At 38.7% G+C, this 21,691-nt stretch overlaps 1 protein-coding gene across 7 annotated transcripts in view; it reads right to left on the bottom strand.

Annotated features, from left to right (window-relative positions):
• Window positions 1-360: 360 nt before the first annotated feature.
• The window catches only part of LOC146474534 (uncharacterized), a 31,671-nt gene continuing 10,340 nt past the window's right edge, over window positions 361-21,691 (bottom strand). For 5 of the 7 annotated variants that reach the window (XM_085116890.1, XM_085116887.1, XM_085116888.1 and 2 more), the window contains 12 exons: window positions 11,938-12,009; window positions 11,493-11,564; window positions 9,891-9,962; window positions 7,960-8,031; window positions 5,840-6,842; window positions 5,135-5,216; window positions 4,866-4,934; window positions 4,569-4,631; window positions 3,988-4,020; window positions 3,623-3,661; window positions 1,436-3,094; window positions 361-874 (listed from right to left, as the gene is read on the bottom strand). In XM_085116890.1, coding sequence (XP_084973016.1) covers window positions 762-874; window positions 1,436-3,094; window positions 3,623-3,661; window positions 3,988-4,020; window positions 4,569-4,631; window positions 4,866-4,934; window positions 5,135-5,216; window positions 5,840-6,842; window positions 7,960-8,031; window positions 9,891-9,962; window positions 11,493-11,564; window positions 11,938-12,009 — 3,349 coding nt within the window. In that variant the 3' untranslated portion in view covers window positions 361-761. The remainder of the gene's footprint in view (window positions 875-1,435; window positions 3,095-3,622; window positions 3,662-3,987; window positions 4,021-4,568; window positions 4,632-4,865; window positions 4,935-5,134; window positions 5,217-5,839; window positions 6,843-7,959; window positions 8,032-9,890; window positions 9,963-11,492; window positions 11,565-11,937; window positions 12,010-21,691) is intronic. The other 2 variants (XM_085116886.1, XM_085116884.1) reach the window with 2 other exon arrangements.

Genomic DNA, 21,691 nt, shown 5'->3' with positions numbered 1-21,691 from the left:
TACTACTACTACTACAAGAACTAAAACTGTAATATCTAGAGCTGCAAATACAAGCACTGCTCCAAATACTGTTACAACAACTGTTTGGTGCGACCGAAACGAAAGTTACTACAGCTACAAACACGAAGACGACTAGAATAAACTAAAGTGAACTATAATGTCCCCACACCTGTAACTACTACTACTTAAGCTATTCAACAAAAAATGTTTCTATAACTTGAGAAAGTATCGATAACGACGTTTACCTCCCAATAACATTATCCTTAACAAACAACAATTTCTGATGATTGCTTGGGATTACGAGTAACTAAAATTGAGGAGGGAAATAAATAGACAAAATCTGCCAAACTAAGATATTAAGAACTACTAAAGACTTCCGGAAAGTTGCTGACAATAACTACCAGATGGACCAGAATATATTAACACATAACGGATTGGCTGCTCTTTCATTTGTGGCTTTTCCTGATGACATATTGATTTTCAGAGTGAATTTGTGACTTTCCATCATGACATATGCCATTTATAACACAAAAACCCTTCTTTCTATCTAACAATGTTTACCAATACTTGAAATTTTACATTAATACCTAGCAGTGCACATAATACGAGATTAACAGTATTTATCTCTGCAATGATAAGCTACACAGGTAGATATACGTTTGTCTTATCATCCAGCTACATCATACTACGGATAAAATAAGGGTGTGACGATCCAAAGTAAACGTTGGGAGAATGATCGTCTAGTGTTCAGTTAGAGTAGTTTACAACCTTGTGTCAAAGACAGCTGTGTCTTCATCGGGAGTTGACGATCCCTTATCTTGTGACGGTTGCTCTCCACCATTTCCAAACTTCTCTTTTTTCTTTTGCTCTGGATCTGAAATAACAACAAAAATTGGCGGGTAAGTGAATTTATTCTTTGATCTTGATAGTCACTGGGAGCAAAGCGCTAAAAAACAAGCCGATCTGAACCAAACAATGCCTGCCTTTTCCAGTAGAGTGAGGCGTCTAGAGCTAACCCGGAGCTAGGCGGAGTTTGCCTGCACCTACTTAGAACGTTTACAACTTTTAAAATGGGAGTCATCGCCACGAAACGAAATCAATTGCGCTGGTAGAGCAATTATAGTTGAATTCAATGAATGATACCATGGGAAATTATTTTAGGTAGGTTGATCATAAATTGTTTTAAACTGTAATGAAAATGCATCTTTTTTTCCAAAAATATTGCCGAAATAGATAACTCACATGATGTATGTAACAGTAGCTTTATATTTTATTCTTTTTTTTCTTTTAATGTGCATCGCCACAAAAAGGTGAATGAATTCATGAATTAATGGAATAGGTCTCGGCATCGAAAGGGAAATGACTTCAAACAATATTACCTCTTTAAGTAAAGAACTGGAAACCACCAACTTTCGCTTTTATTTTAAAATCTTACCTATGCCTCCAGCATCTGCTGTGTCAGGTACTTGACTTTCAGCTTCAGGTGTTTCATCTTTAGCTTCTACTGCTTCACTTTTGGCTGTCACTGCTTCTAATGATCCATCCTCAGCCTTCGATTCCTCAAAAGGAAACCCCTTTCGATCAGCCGCCTCTGCCACTTCACCTTGAGCTTCTGGAGCTCCAACCTCCGATTTTGATACCTCATCTTTCGCGTCCACTGCTTCTCCATTTATCTTTGATCCTTCATCCTGGGTTTTCGCTTCTTGATGTTCAATCTCGACTTGTTCATCCTCAGCCGTCTTTGCTTCAAAATCAACTCCCTTTTCTCCATAAGCTTCCAACACTTCGCCTAGATCTTCTGAGGCTTCACCCTCAGATTCTGATACCTCAGCTTTAGCTTCTTCTGTATCTTCCCTTATCTCTTTTGTTTCATCCAGGGCTTTTCTTACTTCACTTTCAACCTCTGTTGCCTTGCCTTCAACTTGCTCTGTTTCTCCCTTTATCTCTTCTTCATCATCCTGGGCTTTCCTTTCTTCATCTTCAGTCTCCACTGATTCATCTTCCTCTACTACTGCCTCAACATCAACTTTCTCTGCTTTTTCAGCCTCCGCTACTTCTCTCTTAGATTGTGATGCTCCACTCTCAGCTCCAGCTTCTTCAGTATTAGCCACCTCTGTTTCATCCTCACCTTTCACTGCCTCATCCTCATCCTCAGCTGCCTTATCTTCTGCTTTCACTGTTTCACCTTTGGCTGCCACTGCTTCACCAATGATGTTCTCAGCTTTATTTTCATCTTTGCCAGCTCTATCCTCACACCCCAGTGATCCATTTTCAGTCTCTGCCTCATCCTCATCCTCAGCTGCCTTATCTTCTGCTTTCACTGTTTCACCATTGGTTGCCACTGCTTCACCAATGATGTTCTCAGCTTTATTTTCATCTTTGCCAACTTTACCCTCACACCCCAGTGATCCATTTTCAGTCTCTGCCTCTTTCTCGACCTGTACTGCTCCATCCTCTGCATCCGCGGAGTCATCTGTATCCTCAATCATTTTGACCTTTGCTCCTACAGCTTCACCTTCAGCATCTGCTGCCTTACCTTCAGACTTTTCTGTTTCAACCGCAGTTTCCAATTCTTCGTCTCCAGTTTCAGCTGTTTCATCTCTCACTTTCTTTTCTCTGTCTTCATCAGTTTTCTCTATTTTCACCTCTGTTTTCATTACTGCATCTTCAGCACCCAGTGCCTTGCCAACAGCCTTGTCTGCCTCACCTTCAGCCTTAGTTGTTTTGCCATCTCCTCCTAGTGTTTTATCTTCACCTGCTGCTGCTATCTCTTCAGCTTCATCCCTCGCTGCTACTTGAAACTCTGCTCCTGCTACCTGAGCCTCAGCCTCCATTGTTACAGCCTCTCCTCCTTCAGCTTTAGCCGCTTCTTGTCCAGCTTCACCATCTTCCGTGTCATTTGCCTCCTGATGAGCATCGCCTTTTCCTCCTGTTATTCCAGCCTCTATCTCTTGGTTCACTTCAGCGTCAGGTCCTGCCTTGTTATGATCTTCACCAGCTTCTGGCTCCGCCTCATCTTTTGTTCCTGGTTTCTGTTCTGGATGTTTGCCTACGTCATCGTTTCCACCTTGGTCTATCATCTCGGTACGAGGTCCTGCGTTAATACAATAGCACACGTAAATGAAGTAATCTGTTTCAAAGTATTCAATACAACAAATGTAAAACATATTAAAATGCGGAAATGAGTGGGAAAATACAACTCAACAAAGGAACCAGGTAGTTTCGTTTTAATTTGGGTTTTTAATTTACGTCTAATCATATTCCAAACTATTGAATATCAAAGCTCAGCCCTAGAGGTGTTTTCTCAGTTGCTTTTTTACATTATTGCCCGGGAAAGCGAAACAAATAGCTGTTTCCTTGATTTACGTTTTCTAATACAATGACTCTGTGCCAGCCCGTAGGCTTATAACAGTTATAATTTTGATTTATACCGTTCGGTTGCGACTTTCAGCGTATTCTTTCTAAAGTTCTAGGACGATGTTGGAATAAGCCTGTTATTGACGGGATAGCAATTTTGCTACTTGCAGCAGCTACGAAAACCATACAGAACACTTGCAACTGAGGACCTGTAACTTATCATCTGTCTTTTCTTTAAGGGCTGTAAATAAATGAAGTGCTTTACCTCGTGCGACGACGATCACTGGCTCTTCTCGTTCATAATCTGCATTAATAAGAAAAATAATAATGGTCAACGCTGTTGTACTTCTTAGTAAAGATTAAATAGAGTCACTTTCGTAATACAGGTCTCCTGGGGAGGCTGGTATCATTTAATCGGCAGCTTTATAGTGGGTATTTATCAATACGGAAACTTTTCCTTAAGTTCCTATTGATTTTGATTTTCATTGACTGATAATATGTTCTCTGAGAGCTGAAATTTATTATGGTATCCAAAACGTCACCCTATCTTAAAATAGAAGAGTTGTGAGAAGCTTTGTCGAGAACTAACTTATTAATTAAGAGAAGATTCAGGGTGTAATACAAGCGTACCTGTGTCCGATGATGCATCGCTTACTTGTGAATCTGAAAGCAATAAGAGGGAAAAAGTCATATTAAATAGTTTAAAAGGATATTCAGATAATCCTAATACTCATTTGACGTTTCAGGGACGAATATGGTGCAAAACTATTTATAGTCTTATAAGAAAAAATAGACAAAAGAGAAAGAAATCTGAGATAAGCCATCTACATGAGTGATAAAGTTGAACCTATGCTACTCATTGACATTCAAATCCTAGCAGTAGGGAGAATGTTTGTCCCATGAACCTAGTTTATGGCCTTAGCTCCTACGAGTCCACTGTATCTCAGTGGTAGAGCATCCGAACTAGTAATCGGACGGTCTTAGGTTTGACTCCTGAAAGGAGCACTCGAATTTCCTTTTTCCGAGTATGCCTCTGCTATTTACTGAATAATACATCATTCTCAAAGAATAACTGTTTCTGATTACAAGCTAGCTTTTACGTTTTGAAGATCCATTTATTACAAGAATATATCTTTCTTCGAATTTTCATTGTCCGTTATTCTGTCGGTATTCTGTAATGGTACACAGCACTAGATTACTCCTCGAATCACCTTGCCCAGCAGCTGCTTGACCGAGAACTTGCATCTCCAGCATTTCCTGGTCTTGCTCGTCTTCTGGCAAATTAAAGGAAAGCCAGAAATAAATATAACCAATGAATAACAAGTTATAAAGAATAAATGCACAAGTATTTTACTAAATAAAGGCAAATATATAACCAGAAAAAGAACGGAGACTAGTGTTTAAAAAGGTGCCACACTATTAGTGCACAGCTTATAGTACACACTGAAAAGGACGAAAGTAAACAAAAATAAGGTGGTAAATTGTATTGTAATGGTAGATAAATTTACCCTGGTCGCTCTCATAGTCGTCAGTGTCCTCGTCTTCCGATTCATCATGTTCCTCTTCCCCTCCTTGTTCTATTACAAGCAACATAAACGTGAGAATGGTAGTAAAAACTTAATTTAATTTCAATTTCAGCTTTATTTTTTGAGGCACTGGCTACGGACAACCCAAAGCTGGTTCCTTGTGGGGCGTTTACACAGCAATATCGATAAAAAAGTTGACATGAAAGTTCCGAGGTTATTTAAAACTCAGAAAAAGTTTTAATTGTACTAACCTTCATCGCCTTGACCACAGAGAGGAATCCCACGCAAATAGCACCAGAGCTTTAGCATTTTCTGTTTTAAGATCCCTCGCACCTGAAAAATAAGCCGTTTAGTTAATTTTTAAAGTTTTCATTAATTATTTTAAGTTATGAAAAATAACAAAAGCTATCAATATGGTAAAGTAAACAATCATGTTCACACTAAGGGAGGGAAAGGAATTGGCCAGCATGAACTTGGAACCATCCTACACTGCGACCCGTCCTCAAAATTTTATTTGACGCTAACATAGCAAAATATTATTTTCTGTGTTTCAATTTTTGTCTTTCTTTATGACTTATTTGATCTCCTTACCGCTAAAATTACATTTTTAAATCGTTTTTTTTTTTCTAGCTTCTGTCTACGTTTTGTCAATTTTGTGGTATCGAGAGGATTTTACGATATATGAGGATATAAAAGATGCCGGGATCTGTTATTCCTGGGCGTAAAAGGTGTGCAAAAACAACAACAGCAAGTATGTTTTTTTCGTGCACTACTGAAGTTGTACAAACGTAGGTTTAGTTCATAAACACTTATGCAGATTGTACTATTAAAGAAAGTCAATGTTCCCCCATGTTAGCAAGATTCACTCAATGTGTGATAAATGAAGGGTCTATTTTTGGAATAGCTGAATTTTTTCTTTCTAGATTGTCTAATGAAGGGTACAAGAGGTTACATACCTGTGGGGTTGCAAAGGTGTAGAGTACTGGATTCATTGCTGAGTTAATTGGTAGGACAAAGACAGCAATCCACACGGCGATATCGTCAGGTGGCTCAAAGGCTTCGTTTAACACCGAATTCAAACCAATCACCACAATCGGGATCCAGGATACAAGGTCGGTTAAAATAATCCAAAACACACGTTTGGCGAGGGACGTTTCTCTCTTGGCATCTCTTGCCCTGGCTTTTCGTTCCCTTCTCGTACCTTGACGGGTGAGCCGCCATCTCGACATGCAGGTCTTGTACAAAATCATGGAGTACGCCACAATAATAACGATAACCAGAGCCACATTCAAACCCACAAATACGGCAATTGAATACTCCCATCCCGAAATAAAGTCGGGGTCAAGCTGGAGGGGGATACACACAACTGATTTACCATAGTAGAATATGCTTTTGTCATGGTCATGGAAATAGCGGATGCCGAAGGTTGGCATGTAAGCAAAAAGAAAACCGATCACCCAGATGGCAAGGCAAAACTTATGGGCCTTCTTTCGAGTGAGTCCCTTGAATTGATAAGGGAACACGATCTTCTTCACTCGCTCAATCGCGAGGAGCGCCAGCGTCATGATGGATACCTGGCTGGACATCGCCGACATTCCCCCTACCATCTGGCATCGGAAACCGGTTCGCCACTCAAAGTCATGCAGATAGTATTCACCAGACCAGACAACATCCATTATCCCGACAGTAATAAGGTACACTCCCATCAGTCCATCTGCAACCGCAACGTGCATCAACAGAATCGTTTGCACGACATTCTTTTCTTTAAAGAACACTCGCCAGGTAATCACAAACACAGCCCCAAAAATCGACAAAATTCCAACCACCCAGATGCACCTTTTTGGGTTTACGTTCCGAAACATACTGTCACAGTTTGCAAAATTGTCATTGATGAGAAAAGCACAGCCGGCGTCTTCCTTGAATTCCGCATGACAGCACATAAGGTTGGTATCAAGTATTCTGCAAGATAATCATAAAGGCCAAAAAATTAACACTTTAAATGAGTAACTTCGAATGTCGCTTCATGTCACTGTGCAATTGGCTGAATTAGTCAGTAAAGCGTTTAATAAGACTTTTTATTGGCGTGCTGACAATGCGTAAGGTTTGCTTCTTGCTAGATAAATTGCGACAAATGTGGGCATATGACATAACATGACCCTGTTAGCGTTTTAAGATTTCAGTATTATTCTCTGCGATGAGCATTCATTCCTTTTAGCCATGAATTGTTGTTGCTATAGGAAAAAAAATCACAAAAGGGACGTTATGTTTTTGAAGGCTTTTTATCATTTTTGTTGAAATATGTATGGAAAGTAGGGTGTAATAATTTGTAGATTTAAATCATGATCCTCTTGTGTAGAGAGTATACCACTGTCAAACTCAACAGTAGGGCAGGAAATTTATACCAAATTTGGGCATAGCGTGACAAAAATGTGAACAAGCTAATCCCGTAACGTTCAAATACTTCCAGTTGTTGCCTGAGCTCATAAGGCCACAAATTTACTGGGACGCAAATGATCACCATGTAACTTACTGGTTTCGAGCACGGGTACAGCAAGTCAAAGGATGGAACCCACCATAAAAGAGACTAAATGCTTTATCGTTCAAATTTCATGCCCAGACTTCATACGCCTTTTAAATGACGCGCAAACTATGTCCTTTAAAACCCAACAGGAGTTTGCATTTTTGTTAGAACAGTCATTCCAAGTTTTCCCTAAGCCTAACACCTGAAAATGAATCAAAACCTGCCAATTACAGCTAACAACAGGATTTCGTATCTGAACAGAGCTAAATTTCCTAGTTTTCAATAGGTTTCCTAAGATCATTGACAGCAGTTAAACATGTCATCATTGGTGGAGTTCCCATCTTCTTTTCATGAAGCTATTATGAAATATTGAGACTCCAGTCCCTTTTGCTGTACAGTGGGTATTAACTCTGAAAGTGCGTAGACAGGTTTTCACAATAAAATTTGTTTGGGTACTCTTTATTGGAAACTCAGGACTAGTCAAGTAGAAATTCGCTTTTATTAGTCCGCTGAATTGCATAGGTTTATAACAATTATTTTATTAAAGAATATTACATGTGTGTTATGTTGTCCATTCCAGCGAAAAAACCCACAGGAAGTTCAGCCATCAGGTTATAATGCATAAATCTGAAATTCAACACATAAAGATGTAACTTATTTAGGCGCTGAGTTGCTCGCGTAATTTAAGGCCCGGTAAGTGTAACTTTGGAAATAATGTTAAGGTTTTCAAACATATTCACACAGCTTCCCGTCACGATAAATCTTTGGCGAATTAGGTTTCAAAATAATTCTGTTCAGCCTGGTGGGGGATGGGCTAACTTTAAAAGATCGCAACTTTCCTAATATTTGAAGCAACAGCACCAACATCTGTGACCTTACCTAAGATTTATACGAAAGAATGTGATACACCATGTGTTTCCATGGGAATAAGTGTACCGTCGTTACTTCGCATATTTATTCCATGGTAGCTTTTGATAAAAATTTTCGGTCTTGATTTTTTTGTGGTCAGGTTAAACGTCTTTCTGGGGTTTTGTAAAAATTGAGCCAAGACGTTGGATTTTGATCAGTGATGTAATTCTCACGTCAAGTGACGTCATGCCACTTGGATTATGAGAGAAAGAAATTAAGTGGGGTTGAACGCCGGCTAGGTTGACATATTTTTGCACAAATGATACTTAACATTTACAGCTCTGCGCTTAGCAGAATGGAGTTTAAGTGAAATTAGAGCTGTAGGCGGCTAGATATTTTTCCATACAAACGGGAGACTCAGTACAGTTTTTAAGAAAGTAATGTTCATTTAAATGCCTAGTCAACAAACACGGTACTGTAACGGTGAGCTATTCCCAGAAAGCCTGACTACAGTCTTCTTCAAATTGAATCACTAATGATAACAATAATAACGGGAATTTCAGTTGAATCCACACAGTGGCTCTTCTCTCCACTGTTTCCAGGTCTAATTGGAATTTGGAAATGTTGGTTCAGTTTTTGTGGAGGGAGGAAAACCGGAGTACCCGGAGAAAAACCCTCGGAGCAGGAACGAGAACCAGCAACAACAACGACAAAAACAATCAATCAATCAATTAATCATTTAATCAGTCGTCAGTCAATCAATCAACCAATTAAGCAGTCAATCGATCAATCGATCGATCAATGATTCATTCAACCTATCATCAAACAATTAACGAATCAATCCATTCACCCATCCATCATGCTAAGTATGTTTTCATTTCCTTGAATGGCACAAGGCAATCACTTTGCGTAACAAATATTGTCTTCTAGGATATTTTTAATAGATTTAACGTAAGACAGATCTCTATTAAAACCCGATTCAGACGGTACAACTTTTGCTTGTACGAATGTCCATTAGCGATTTCCAGAGCGCGCTGCTCGCCTCATAGGATGTTAAGACATTTTTTTTTTAATCCTACGACATTTTTTGTGACTTACGCGACAGTCGTAAGCAAGTTGTAGGTTTGATTTACGAGAAACAATTCGTGTCGTAGGCCTGTCGTAAGTCTGTCGTAAGCGACAAAGTAGTACCGTGTAAATCGCCCTTCTGACATAGGTGCTACCCTAAGGTTCTTCCAACAATGGTTGCGACCTATAAAGAAATCATTCGTTTAAAACCTTACGAATTAATTCTAAGCTTAAAGGGCCCTAGTCAGCCACACCTTTGTTTTTGTTTAAATGCGAGAGTTTTGCTATTATATTTTATTCGGAGCATGTAGAACTGAACAAAATCACTGTGAAACTACCAAAGACAATGAAACATATTTTCAGTAACACAACTCACAGTAAAGCAATAAGATTTCGCTTCACCATGAAAAATTAATAATTTCCATGGCATCGAAAATGGCCGAGGCTGACTAGGGTCCTTTAATATGTTTTGTCCACGTTTTTCTTTTTCCACACAACTCACACATAGCCAGCAAAAATGTAAATGGAATATAAATTTGTTCCTATGGAAACCAAAGAGTTATACTTACAAAAATCGCAATGTTTTGACGTCTTGGAAGGTTTCTAAGGAGACGTTCAGGATATCATTATCGTGGATGTCACTACAAAAAAGAGATATGTGTTGTCAATATTATATTGATTTGATAGGATCGATACTTTTATGAAGTCGTCATTTCACAATCATAATGTTTAGAGAAGCGGACACCCACGGGACCATCATTTGGTGTCCGTAATAGCAAGGGTCCAGTGATAGCGAGGGTCCACAATTTCATCGTACCCGGCTATTGTGGACTCTCGCTATTACAGTTACCAAATGATGGACCCGTGGGTGTCTGCTTCTCTAAACATTATGATTGTAAAATAACAACTCCATAAAAGCATCCATCGCATCACATCAATATAATATTGACAAATGTCACGATAATGTTACGAGCCAAAGAAGGGGCAAGTCTGTCTACAACATGAAAATGACAAAATCAGCTAAAATACCGTTGTCGTTGAATCGTTTATTAATACGACGAAGTCTCCAGCAGAAATAGCTAGCCCTTCGCATATCTTGGCTGCAGTTTCAGATTGCTCTTTGTTTTCCCTTCTGATTAGGCATTCTCGACGCCATTGATTGGTCAGCTGCTTAATAACTGTGGTGACGTTATTTCTGCGTAATATAAGGCGCCGCCGAGTTTGGGAATCGAACCCGGGTCACATAAGGCGAACAAACGAAAGAAACGCAACCCACATAAGGCGTCGAATCCGAGAATCCAATCCGGGCCACATTGATGGGAGTCGAGTTCTCTCACCAGTACGCCATCCCTGCTCCCAGATGTTATTATTCTTGTACTTTTATGACGTCGAGTAATCCGTCGATTTTCCAAACGTTGCTTGTGGTTCCTGGCTCGGGCAATTCGTCTTTAACGAATTTAATTTCTTTGGGAAGATTGGCCTTAGTGACAGGAATTTACAATCCACCGTATTGATATGAGGGGACGTCCCGTACGCTGATTTTTTCATGAGCCAATCTAAAGGAAATTGAATACTCTGATACTGGGCAGCCGGGGATTCGTAACAATTCATTTGTTTGTGCCGAGATGATTTGTTGAGGTCCTCTAAATCGTTGTTCTCAGACTTTCTACTGATGAATCACAATAAGAACGTAACAAAGTAAGTCCCTGAATGGCTCGACTAGCAGCAACATCCTGAAGCGATTTCAGATAGTTGAATTTGTCGATCTTCGAGAGAGATGCGTTATCGTGCACCCCTAGATTTGTACACGAGTCCCAATGTGTTCTCCAGGTTGTTACGTTCCCTCGAAATATAAGACCATTTCCAAAATGAAAGATTAAACAGGTAGGTGGTATAGTAAGTACCACTAATCAAAGCCAACCGGTTAGCTCACTTCGGGGGCATTAAGAACCCATCACTTCATTAATTGTAAACTACACCACAACCATTCCAGCAAAGTCCCCCATACAGTGCTGTAAATCATCCTTGAAAATCGCCCAGGAGGAATTGGATAATATGATTTATGTAGGTATATATGTATATCTTCTGACTTTAAAGTTACTTCGCTATTTATAGCTCTGTGCTTGTCTAAGATATTTTACCCAGTGAAGGGCTAACCACTGTCTACTCACAGGGACAAAAGACTCCTCATTCCCTTGAAAATCCGCTTGGGTAGTACTTTAATATGATTATTCGACAGATACCTTCAAAAACCAAACAAGTTAAAAAGGTATCAAAACCAAGCAACTCGACACGGGCTTCAATTTGGTTACCATGTAGACACTATATATAATTCTGAACCACCACTCTCAATTTCGTTCAGAGGTGTATACGAACACCAATGACAAGTTTCCATTTTACACACACACAGCCGTTGTTCAGTGGTCCGGCTCTTCAATTGGCGTTTAAACAAAAGTAACTTTGTCATTCACGCAACTAAGACAAATAGGGTTTCAGAGTCGATTAATGTTTCACTGTAAAACTGTTGTTAGATGATTTACATTTGTATGGTATACTTTTATTATTTTGTTTATCAATCAAAATTAGTCTAGTCTGGTAATAAATAGCTTTACTTACAAATCAAATAAGTCCTCCAAGCCTGTGAACTGACCAGGATGAAGCTTCGATATGTTGTTTTCCTCCAATCTCCTAATATAGTTTTGTAGCAAACGACAAAATATAACAGGTGAGTTGATTATGATGAGCAATAGCCAAGCTTACATGTTGTTACAAGTAACGAAACCTTTGTAAAGGGGGAATAAAGTAGTGGATACATTATTTACATACAATTAGTTCTAGTTCGAATTGGTCTTGTTAAAATCTTAAACAATAAATTTAAGTGAGAATCGCTAGCTTAAAATTTATTTAGCCAAAGCCTCTTTTAAAAATTTATTTCCGAATATTTTTACTACAAAATTGGCAAATCTCGTTGAGATTCATAACACTGCAAGATTGTATCCTCCTTATGTCCATAATGATGTTATAACGACAATAAATTGTGCGATTAGATGTTAGCGAGTGTTTACTTTTAAGAAAATACATTTATTTCTCCTTCGTCTCACTTCTATTCATCTCGAGGGTTGGTGAAGAAGGAAAAAGAAGTACTAGTACACGCTTTTATATATCAAATGAAAAGCGGAAAAACCTTGTTGGTTTTCTGGCTAAGATTGATTTGGCAACAATTTGAATGAGTATATCGAACTTTTAATTTTCTAGTTTTTTCGTCATATATTTTACATAGTATAGTTACAGATTTACCGAAAACCTTGAGTACAAATATTAAAATTAAAGTTGTCCGATGATGCAATCATCGTTATCGATGCAAAGTGGCTGTTTCTTCGTGGTTGATTACAAAATAAGTGAAAACAATATGACAGACATTTAGGGTCAGTTATTTAATATACAGAGTCTACCTTAAATCGCGGCTTAAGACAATCAGTGGCCCTCCAAATCTGTTGAAAAGTGGTTTCTTTTAAGTAGATAAATAGTTTTCTAGGGTGGGATGCAAGCGTTCCTGTTACTGTCATCAGTAGACAATGTTTAGATATGACCGTTGGTAAAATTGAAAATGGTTTAGAACGTGATTTTGTTAAAACCGTCTAAACTGTCTTTTAATAATTGACCCTTAGTGTTCTTTGTGATTATGTAAATAACTTGGCGCGGATGGAGTCAGCTTGTACGTTGAAGACTGGTTTAAGATCTTGAATGATCAACATTACGTGAATTAAGCATTCAAATTTGTTGCGGCATTTTTTCGGCACTGAAAAGTTGCTAGTTAAATTATTTTTTAGTATCCCGTGCAAATCGTACATGTGCTTGCCTATAAATTGAGGAATTCAGTGAACTGTGTTCGGCAACACGTTGAAAGCCAACGCTGAAAGAAGTACGGAATTGAACCTCCTCCAAAAGCTAGAGAAAATCAACTCACGTATCGACGAAACCCCAGAAAATAGCTCCCTTGTAAACAAGGCTAGAAAACTCAAGATCGAATTAGATGAAATTGCCGTGCAAAAAACTAAAGGGTCTATTATCCGGAGTAGGGCTAGATGGTATGAATTAGGAGAAAAATGCAACAAATACTTTTTTAACTTAGAAAAAAGAAGTTATGTAAAAAAACATATAACAAAGCTGAAGACACCTGACGGTAGTACTGTAGAGGATCCAAAAACTACATTAACCGCCATGAAAAATTTTTACAAACAGCTTTACACCTCTCAAAACCAGCTTTCAGCTGAACGCTTTTCTACCTTTTTCGATTGTGAATCCTTACCAAAACTCGACAGCACAAAGCAAGACCTTTGCGAAGGTCTGATAACCGCAGAGGAATGCCTTGCCGCGTTGAAAACGTTTCAACCTAACAAGACTCCTGGCACAGATGGGTTAACAGCAGAATTTTACCTTCGTTTCTGGCCCGATGTTTCTGGTCCTTTGATAGACTGCTTCAATCACAGTGCCTCACTAGGAGAACTTTCTATCTCTCAGAGTCAAGGAATCATCTCCCTTATTCCCAAAAAAGAATAAAGATCCTCTTCTGTTAAAAAATTGGCGCCCTATTTCTCTTCTAAACACAGACTACAAATTAGCAACCAAATGTATTGCGAAACGTTTAGAGAAAGTACTTCCGTACTTGATAAACGGTGATCAAACTGGGTACATCAAAGGTAGATTTATTGGTGAAAATATTCGCTTAATTTCGGATATAATTGAACAATATGAAAACAAGGACGGAATGATACTTTTCCTTGACTTTGAAAAGGCCTTTGATTCTTTAGAATGGGACTTTCTCTTTAAAGTGCTTAACACTATGAATTTCGGTCCAAGTTTCCTCAACTGGATCAAAACGTTTTACACCAACATTTCTAGCTGTGTTGTAAATAATGGCTACTCGTCGGAATTTTTTTCTCTCCAAAGGGGTGTTAGACAGGGTTGTCCTCTTTCAGGTTTACTCTTTGTTCTAGCTGTGGAGCCACTCGCCCACCAAATAAGAATCGATGAATCAATCAAAGGACTTGAAAACGGAAATAAGATCACTAAACTCAGTATGTACGCTGACGACACCACCGCTTTCATTCGCAACGATTCATCCGCGGTGTCCCTACTAACTCTTCTCGATCAGTTTGGTGACCTTTCCGGCTTAAAAATCAATAAGTCTAAAACCGAGGGTCTTTGGCTTGGTCCTTTGAAAAGCCGATTAGGCAAAGAAGAACCTTTTGGCATTTCGTGGCCGAAGCAATACGTCATTGCGCTTGGAATCGCTTTTCCTTATCATGTTCAGGTTGGGAATAAAATCAATTTCGACGAGAGGCTTGCCAAACTCAAAAAAGTTCTAAATACTTGGTCAAGTAGACATTTAACGATCTTAGGCAGAATTGCCATCGTCAAAAACTTAGCTCTCGCCAAACTTGTTTATAGTTGTTCCGTATTAAATGTTCCCAAAGAATTTGTAAAAGAAATCAACAGCAATATCTTCTCTTTTATTTGGAAATTTAAGCCAGATAAAGTCAAAAGAAAACCTCTGACCGGCCCAATAAGCCACGGCGGTCTTAACATGCTCAATTTTGCTGACGTTGTTAAATCGCTCAAGACTTCGTGGGTTAATCGTTACTGTCTAGCAAATGACCGCCATTGGTGTGCCCTCCTTGATTCGCTTTTAGGTAAGGTCGGTGGAACTCTCTTATTTAAATGTAACTACGATCTTAAATTACTCGACCTCAAAAATCTCTCTGTTTTTTATAAAGACGTTTTAGCTGTATGGCAAGAGCTCAATTCCAAAGATCCACGTAACGCAAATGAATACAAACAAGAAATCATTTGGAACAATCGGTTCATAAAGATAAACGGAAAATCGTTTTATTATAGATCATGGGCTAATAAAGGCATTTTGAAAATAAGCGACCTCCTAAACATCCATGGCCAGTTCCTTTCGTTCGAAAACTTCAAATGCAAGTATAGCGTTCGCTCTACTTTTCTCGATTATGCTGGTGTTCTTGCGGCAATCCCTAAAATTTGGAAAAGCGAAATCGTAGGTAATCTCACTAACGGCGATAACGAACCAGTTCCATCTCTTGACATCTCCTCTACAAAAAAAGCCCGTGTGATGCTTGCAGAAAGATCCTTTTCTCCCCCCATCGTTGAAATCAATCTTAGAAAACAAGGGTTGAATGTAAAGGCAGTATACGAGCTTCCTTTTAATGTCACAGTCGAAAACAAACTGAGGAGCTTCCAATTCAAACTAATTCATAACATCATACCCACTAATCACTCTCTTTACAAAATGAATATAAAGGCTTCTCCAGAATGTGAACGCTGCCTCTTTCCGAACGAAACGCTTATTCACATGCTTTGCGAGTGCCCCGACGTTAAAATCTTTTGGAAAGACATAATGATGTGGTGGAATGCTAAGCGCTCTGACAACATTAGTCCTAGGAATACTGAAATCCTGTACGGTTACAAACCTGAAACGACCACCTTCTACGCGTTAAACCATTATCTTCTTATTGCTAAATATCATGTTTTTCTTGCAAGAAACCAGTCTGAGACTCCAAATTTAAAGGTCTTTCTTGCCTTACTAGACAGCAAGATCAAATGCGAAAGACAAATAGCCATTAGAAATTCCAATTACGAAAAATATAGAGCTAAGTGGACCACTCTCAGCAACTACGATGCGTGAAGCACTTTAAGAGTGCCTGACTGTAACTTTCGAGAATCGCTGGCCAAGCTTGAAAAATCGAAACTCCTGATAATTTGCCTGAAGTTTACTTTTTGGGAACCATCTTCGAAAATATTATTTGAATGTTCTGGAAATTTTTAGTTTTCGAGAATTTTGGAGAAAACGAAATAACGGGTTTTGCCTCATTAATTATGCAAAAATCTCACTCAAAATTAGCCAAGTGTAATACGCTTGTGTTGAAACAGTACGCAACGCTAGAAAGCGAAGTCGGTTTCGAATAAGAGCATAACTCACCTACTTTCTATCAATGGGACCTATGTAAACTTTTGTAGAACTTTGGCGGGTTTTATGGCTCTTTGAAAAATTGACATTTTGAGGACTTCGCGATGAGGCGAAAATTGAGTAAGTTTGAAGGTTTAAAATGCATCTTGGTATGTCAGGTATCGACTCGAGAGGAACATTGTGATAAAGCTTGGGTCTTCGTCTTTAATAATACGAAATAAAAAATCTGGGCAATCAATGCACGCGCTGACGAAAACCAAAGTTAGCGAGGCTTTGTTAACAAATTTGCATAATTCGCAACTGTTGAGAAAATGCTATGTTGGGGCGACTCGGTGAAAACATTGACCCAGGCTATCTTCAAATGGTTATTTTACCCCACATTGCATTTGTCTGTTTCTCTTTCTTGTTTAATAACGTGGTAGAAAAGGCCTGGAAAAAAAAATGCGTGATCGGAAAAGAATATATTCGTCAAATTCTGGTGGGAAATTTGCATAATGCAAATCTTCCAATAAATCTTTCTGCAAAGGAATCTGATTGGGAAGGTTTCGTTAAGAGACCATTTGACCGAAATACCCCGCATATAAGGAGTCAAAACAAAGTTTAATAATTCGATTTTAACCAATTTTTGTCGAATCTTAACCTTTAAATTAATAGTGCCAAACTGATACTCGCTATTGCGTTACCTGCGTTACGTCAGTAGCTGTCGATAAGTCTAAGAATATAATGCCCACAAACCAACTTGTGCTGCGAAATTGCCAATTACAACAACTAGAAAAAAGACCTTTATTTACTGGCATATGAGTGGTTTTGATAAAAATAAAACTATCACATGACACTTGAATCACGTTTAAAAAATACATGCTTGTCAAATGAGATGCGAAAGTTGGACACAGGGTCGGTCAAAGTGAATATTTTTAATTAAATCAAGTTTGTTTACTGGAATGCATGCTTTTTCAAATAGCTAGTCCAACCTTCTTCAGTGGCCTTCCAAATAATGATCACCCAGAATTGGGTCAGTCAAAAAAACTCTCTGTTCGTGTTGTTTGATACTGTACCTTCGCAAGTGACTGAAAAACAATGTCAGCTGGCACGCCATATTTTAACGTAATTACTGGTATGAAATATCACACATGCACGGATACGCGCTTCAAAACCTGTGTGCCAATTTCCGTTTAACAAAATAATAACCTACCTACAGTCCACATTGGCTGTAGGGCATGCATTTATCTTTGTCGAATGTCAACAACAGAAACACGGGTATCTCAGTGACACTGTATACACGCAATGTCTACTGCATACATCACAGGTAGCCGAAGCTCTATGACCTTTGTTTGACCTTTATATTTTGATGTCACGATGAGTGTTACGCAATGGAGTAAATTGTAAGGGTTTGTATGGGAATTAACGAATGTGTTTTGGAGTCGAAAGTAAAGGGCATGAATTGAACAAAAATTGCTTACCTTGTCTCCTTGATCTCTTGCCAGTGTTTGTTCGCCATATTTTTTGGTCATTTTAGTACGATTCCAGTGGGTTTTTAAAGGTTTGCTGAAAATTTTCCTCTGTCTATACGATATCCTACTATAGATATATATCCCCAAAATCTCGGTCACTTTGTTACGCAATGGAGTAAATTGTAAGGGTTTGTATGGGAATTTACGAATGTGTTTTGGAGTGGAAAGTAAAGGGCATGAATTGAACAAAAATTGCTTACCTTGTCTCCTTGATCTCTTGCCAGTGTTTGTTCGCCATATTTTTGGTCATTTTAGTACGATTCCAGTGGGTTTTTAAAGGTTTGCTGAAAATTTTCCTCTGTCTATACGATATCCTACTATAGATATATATCCCCAAAATCGTGGTCACTTTGGTAGCAATAGTATTCTTTGAAATAAATTGCAACGTTAACAACGCGGTCATTATAAAACACGAGTCGCAGACGAAGAACTGCAGACCACGGGGTGGGCATAAAGTTTGTATTAGGATAGGAGGACTATGGACTACGGACTATGGACTGACTGCACGCCCTACAGTTAACATTGGCTGTAGGGCATGCATTTATGTTTGTCGAATGTCAACAACAGAAACACGGGTATCTCAGTGACACTGTATACACGAAATGTCTACTGCATACATGTCTATATACGGACATAGATCTACATGATTGTGCACGTGGGCTCATTGGCTGATCACGATCATGATCATCAAACATCCTTTTGCAAATTTAACCACGCCAGTTTTCACCATATCAAACCCTGAGATTAATGCTTAAAACTAAAATGACGACTCTCTTCAGCGCGTATTAAAAATCCAGCTGTTTCGCTGAGATAAAGCAAGATTTTATGTTTGCACTGTCGATTCTCACTATTTCATTCCAAGTCCTTGTTTTGTTTCTAAAAAAACAACAACAAAAAAAAAAAAAAACAATAAAGGGACAAAAACAACTACCGAAACTTGATTTGATACATATTAAACTTACTGAGAATGAATACAAGAGACATATGATTTTCAGACTTCAGTTCTCCTTTAAACCCAGTCCGTAGTCCGTAGTCCGTAGTCCGTAGTCCGAAGTCGCCGCTTACTTTAGTTTCTCTTTTATACCCAGTCCGTGGTCTGCAATCCTTTGTCCGCGACTCAGACTTTATACTGACCTCATTGTTGACGTTGCAACGAAAACTATTGCTACTGAAGTGACCAACCTTTTGGGGAGATATATAGCAGGATATAGAGCGAGGAAAATGTTCAGCAAACCTTTGTATACCCACTGGAATCGTACTAAAATGGCCAAAATATGGCGAACAAACACTGGCAAGAGATCAAGGAGACAACTTAAGAAAATTTTGTTCAATTTATGCCCTTTATTTTCGACTCCAAAACACGTTCGTAAATTCCCATACAAACAAAAATGATTTACGCCATTGCGTAACACTCGTCGTGACATCAAAATATAAAGGTCAAACAAAGGTCATAGAGCTTCGGCTACCTGTGATGTATGCAGTAGACATTGCGTGTATACAGTGTCACTGAGATACCCGTGTTTCTGTTGTTGACATTCGACAAAGATAAATGCATGCCCTACAGCCAATGTGGACTGTAGGTAGGTTATTATTTTGTTAAACGGAAATTGGCACACAGGTTTTGAAGCGCGTATCCGTGCATGTGTGATATTTCATACCAGTAATTACGTTAAAATATGGCGTGCCAGCTGACATTGTTTTTCAGTCACTTGCGAAGGTACAGTATCAAACAACACGAACAGAGAGTTTTTTTGACTGACCCAATTCTGGGTGATCATTATTTGGAAGGCCACTGAAGAAGGTTGGACTAGCTATTTGAAAAAGCATGCATTCCAGTAAACAAACTTGATTTAATTAAAAATATTCACTATGACCGACCCTGTGTCCAACTTTCGCATCTTATTTGACAAGCATGTATCTTTTAAACGTGATTCAAGTGTCATGTGAACGTTTTCTTTTTATCAAAACCACTCATATGCCAGTAAATAAAGGTCTTTTTTCTAGTTGTTGTAATTGGCAATTTCGCAGCACAAGTTGGTTTGTGGGCATTATATTCAAGACTTATCGACAGCTACTGACGTAACGCAGGTAACGCAATAGCGAGTATCAGTTTGGCACTATTAATTTAAAGGTTAAGATTCGACAATAATTGGTTAAAATTGAATTATTAAACTTTGTTTTGACTCCTTTTATGTGGGGTGTTTTGGTCAAATGGTCTCTTAATGCAACCTTCCCAATCAGATTCCTTTGCAGAAAGATTTATTGGAAGATTTGCATTATGCAAATTTCCCAACAGAATTTGACGAATATATTCTTTTCCGATCACGCATTTTTTTCCAGACCTTTTCTACCACGTTATTAAACAAGAAAGAGAAACAGACAAATGCAATGTGGGGAAAAATAACCATTTGAAGATAGCCTGGGTCAATGTTTTCACCGAGTCGCCCCAACATAGCATTTTCTCAACAGTTGCGAATTATGCAAATTTGTTAACGAAGCCTCGCTAACTTTGGTTTTCGTCAGCGCGTGCATTGATTGCCCAGATTTTTTATTTCGTATTATTAAAGACGAAGACCCAAGCTTTATCACAATGTTCCTCTCGAGTCGATACCTGACATACCAAGATGCATTTTAAACCTTCAAACTTACTCAATTTTCGCCTCATCGCGAAGTCCTCAAAATGTCAATTTTTCAAAGAGCCATAAAACCCGCCAAAGTTCTACAAAAGTTTACATAGGTCCCATTGATGGAAAGTAGGTGAGTTATGCTCTTATTCAAAACCGACCTCGCTTTCTAGCGTTGCGTACTGTTTCAACACAAGCGTATTACACTTGGCTAATTTTGAGTGAGATTTTTGCATAATTAATGAGGCAAAACCCGTTATTTCGTTTTCTCCAAAATTCTCGAAAACTAAAAATTTCCAGAACATTCAAATAATATTTTCGAAGATGGTTCCCCAAAAGTAAACTTCAGGCAAATTATCAGGAGTTTCGATTTTTCAACCTTGGCCAGCGATTCTCGAAAGTTACAGTCAGGCCCTCTTTAAAAGTATGAAAGTTGAGTAAAGGGAATCTTTTATTATCTCTTGTATGTGTGGGTGGGGTGCGTGTGTGTGTATGTGTGTGTGTGTTGTGTTAGCATCGTATGCAGGATGACGTAGCACGTGTATTTATTTCGTAATTAGTTAAAAAGAATACAAGCAATGTAAGTACAATTTCTGTAAGTAGGTCAAGCAATGTAATGTAATGTAGTAATAGTAGTGTAACTCAAATAGTCATGTAACGTAGTATTGTTTGTACGTGTCGTTGCTATGAATAAAAAAAAAAAAAAAAAAAAAAAAAACACGTTGATGTAAGTGTCGGTTGGTGTACCCGACAAAGTCCATATCGCATAGACCACATTTAAATCGCATTGTTGATTGATGATTCTTGGTTTCAGTTCCCTGGATTTTAACACGTCTCCGATTTTCCGGTTTGTGAACACAGGTTGCAGGCACAAGCTAATTTTGTTGCCTGAGGACTTCAATTGTTTCTTTGTGCCGTCTGCCGGTAAACAAGATGGGTCCATGGCTTAAGCCGGCGACAAGCCAGGCGATTTTATTCGCCGATCGCGACGAGTATGATCGTCAGCGAAAATCGCAAGCGATTTTCGCCACCGATTGATGCGGACACACTTGGCGATTTTTTTTTTTGCCGATCGCGGCGATGTGGCACTTTCACATTGTTCCGAGGTTCATTCGTATCACTATTAACCGCCATTTTGAAAAGTCATGTGATAGAATAGCCCATCCTGATTAGTTGACTTACTGGCAATTCGCAGTGATGAGCGTAGAAAATCGCGGGAACGGGCACATTAGGCAAATTTAATC

This window comes from Pavona decussata, unplaced genomic scaffold (assembly GCF_977016875.1).
Source record: "Pavona decussata unplaced genomic scaffold, jaPavDecu1.1 SCAFFOLD_88, whole genome shotgun sequence".
NCBI classification, from domain to species: Eukaryota; Metazoa; Cnidaria; class Anthozoa; order Scleractinia; family Agariciidae; genus Pavona; species Pavona decussata.
This window is presented reverse-complemented; position numbering and strand designations above follow the sequence as displayed.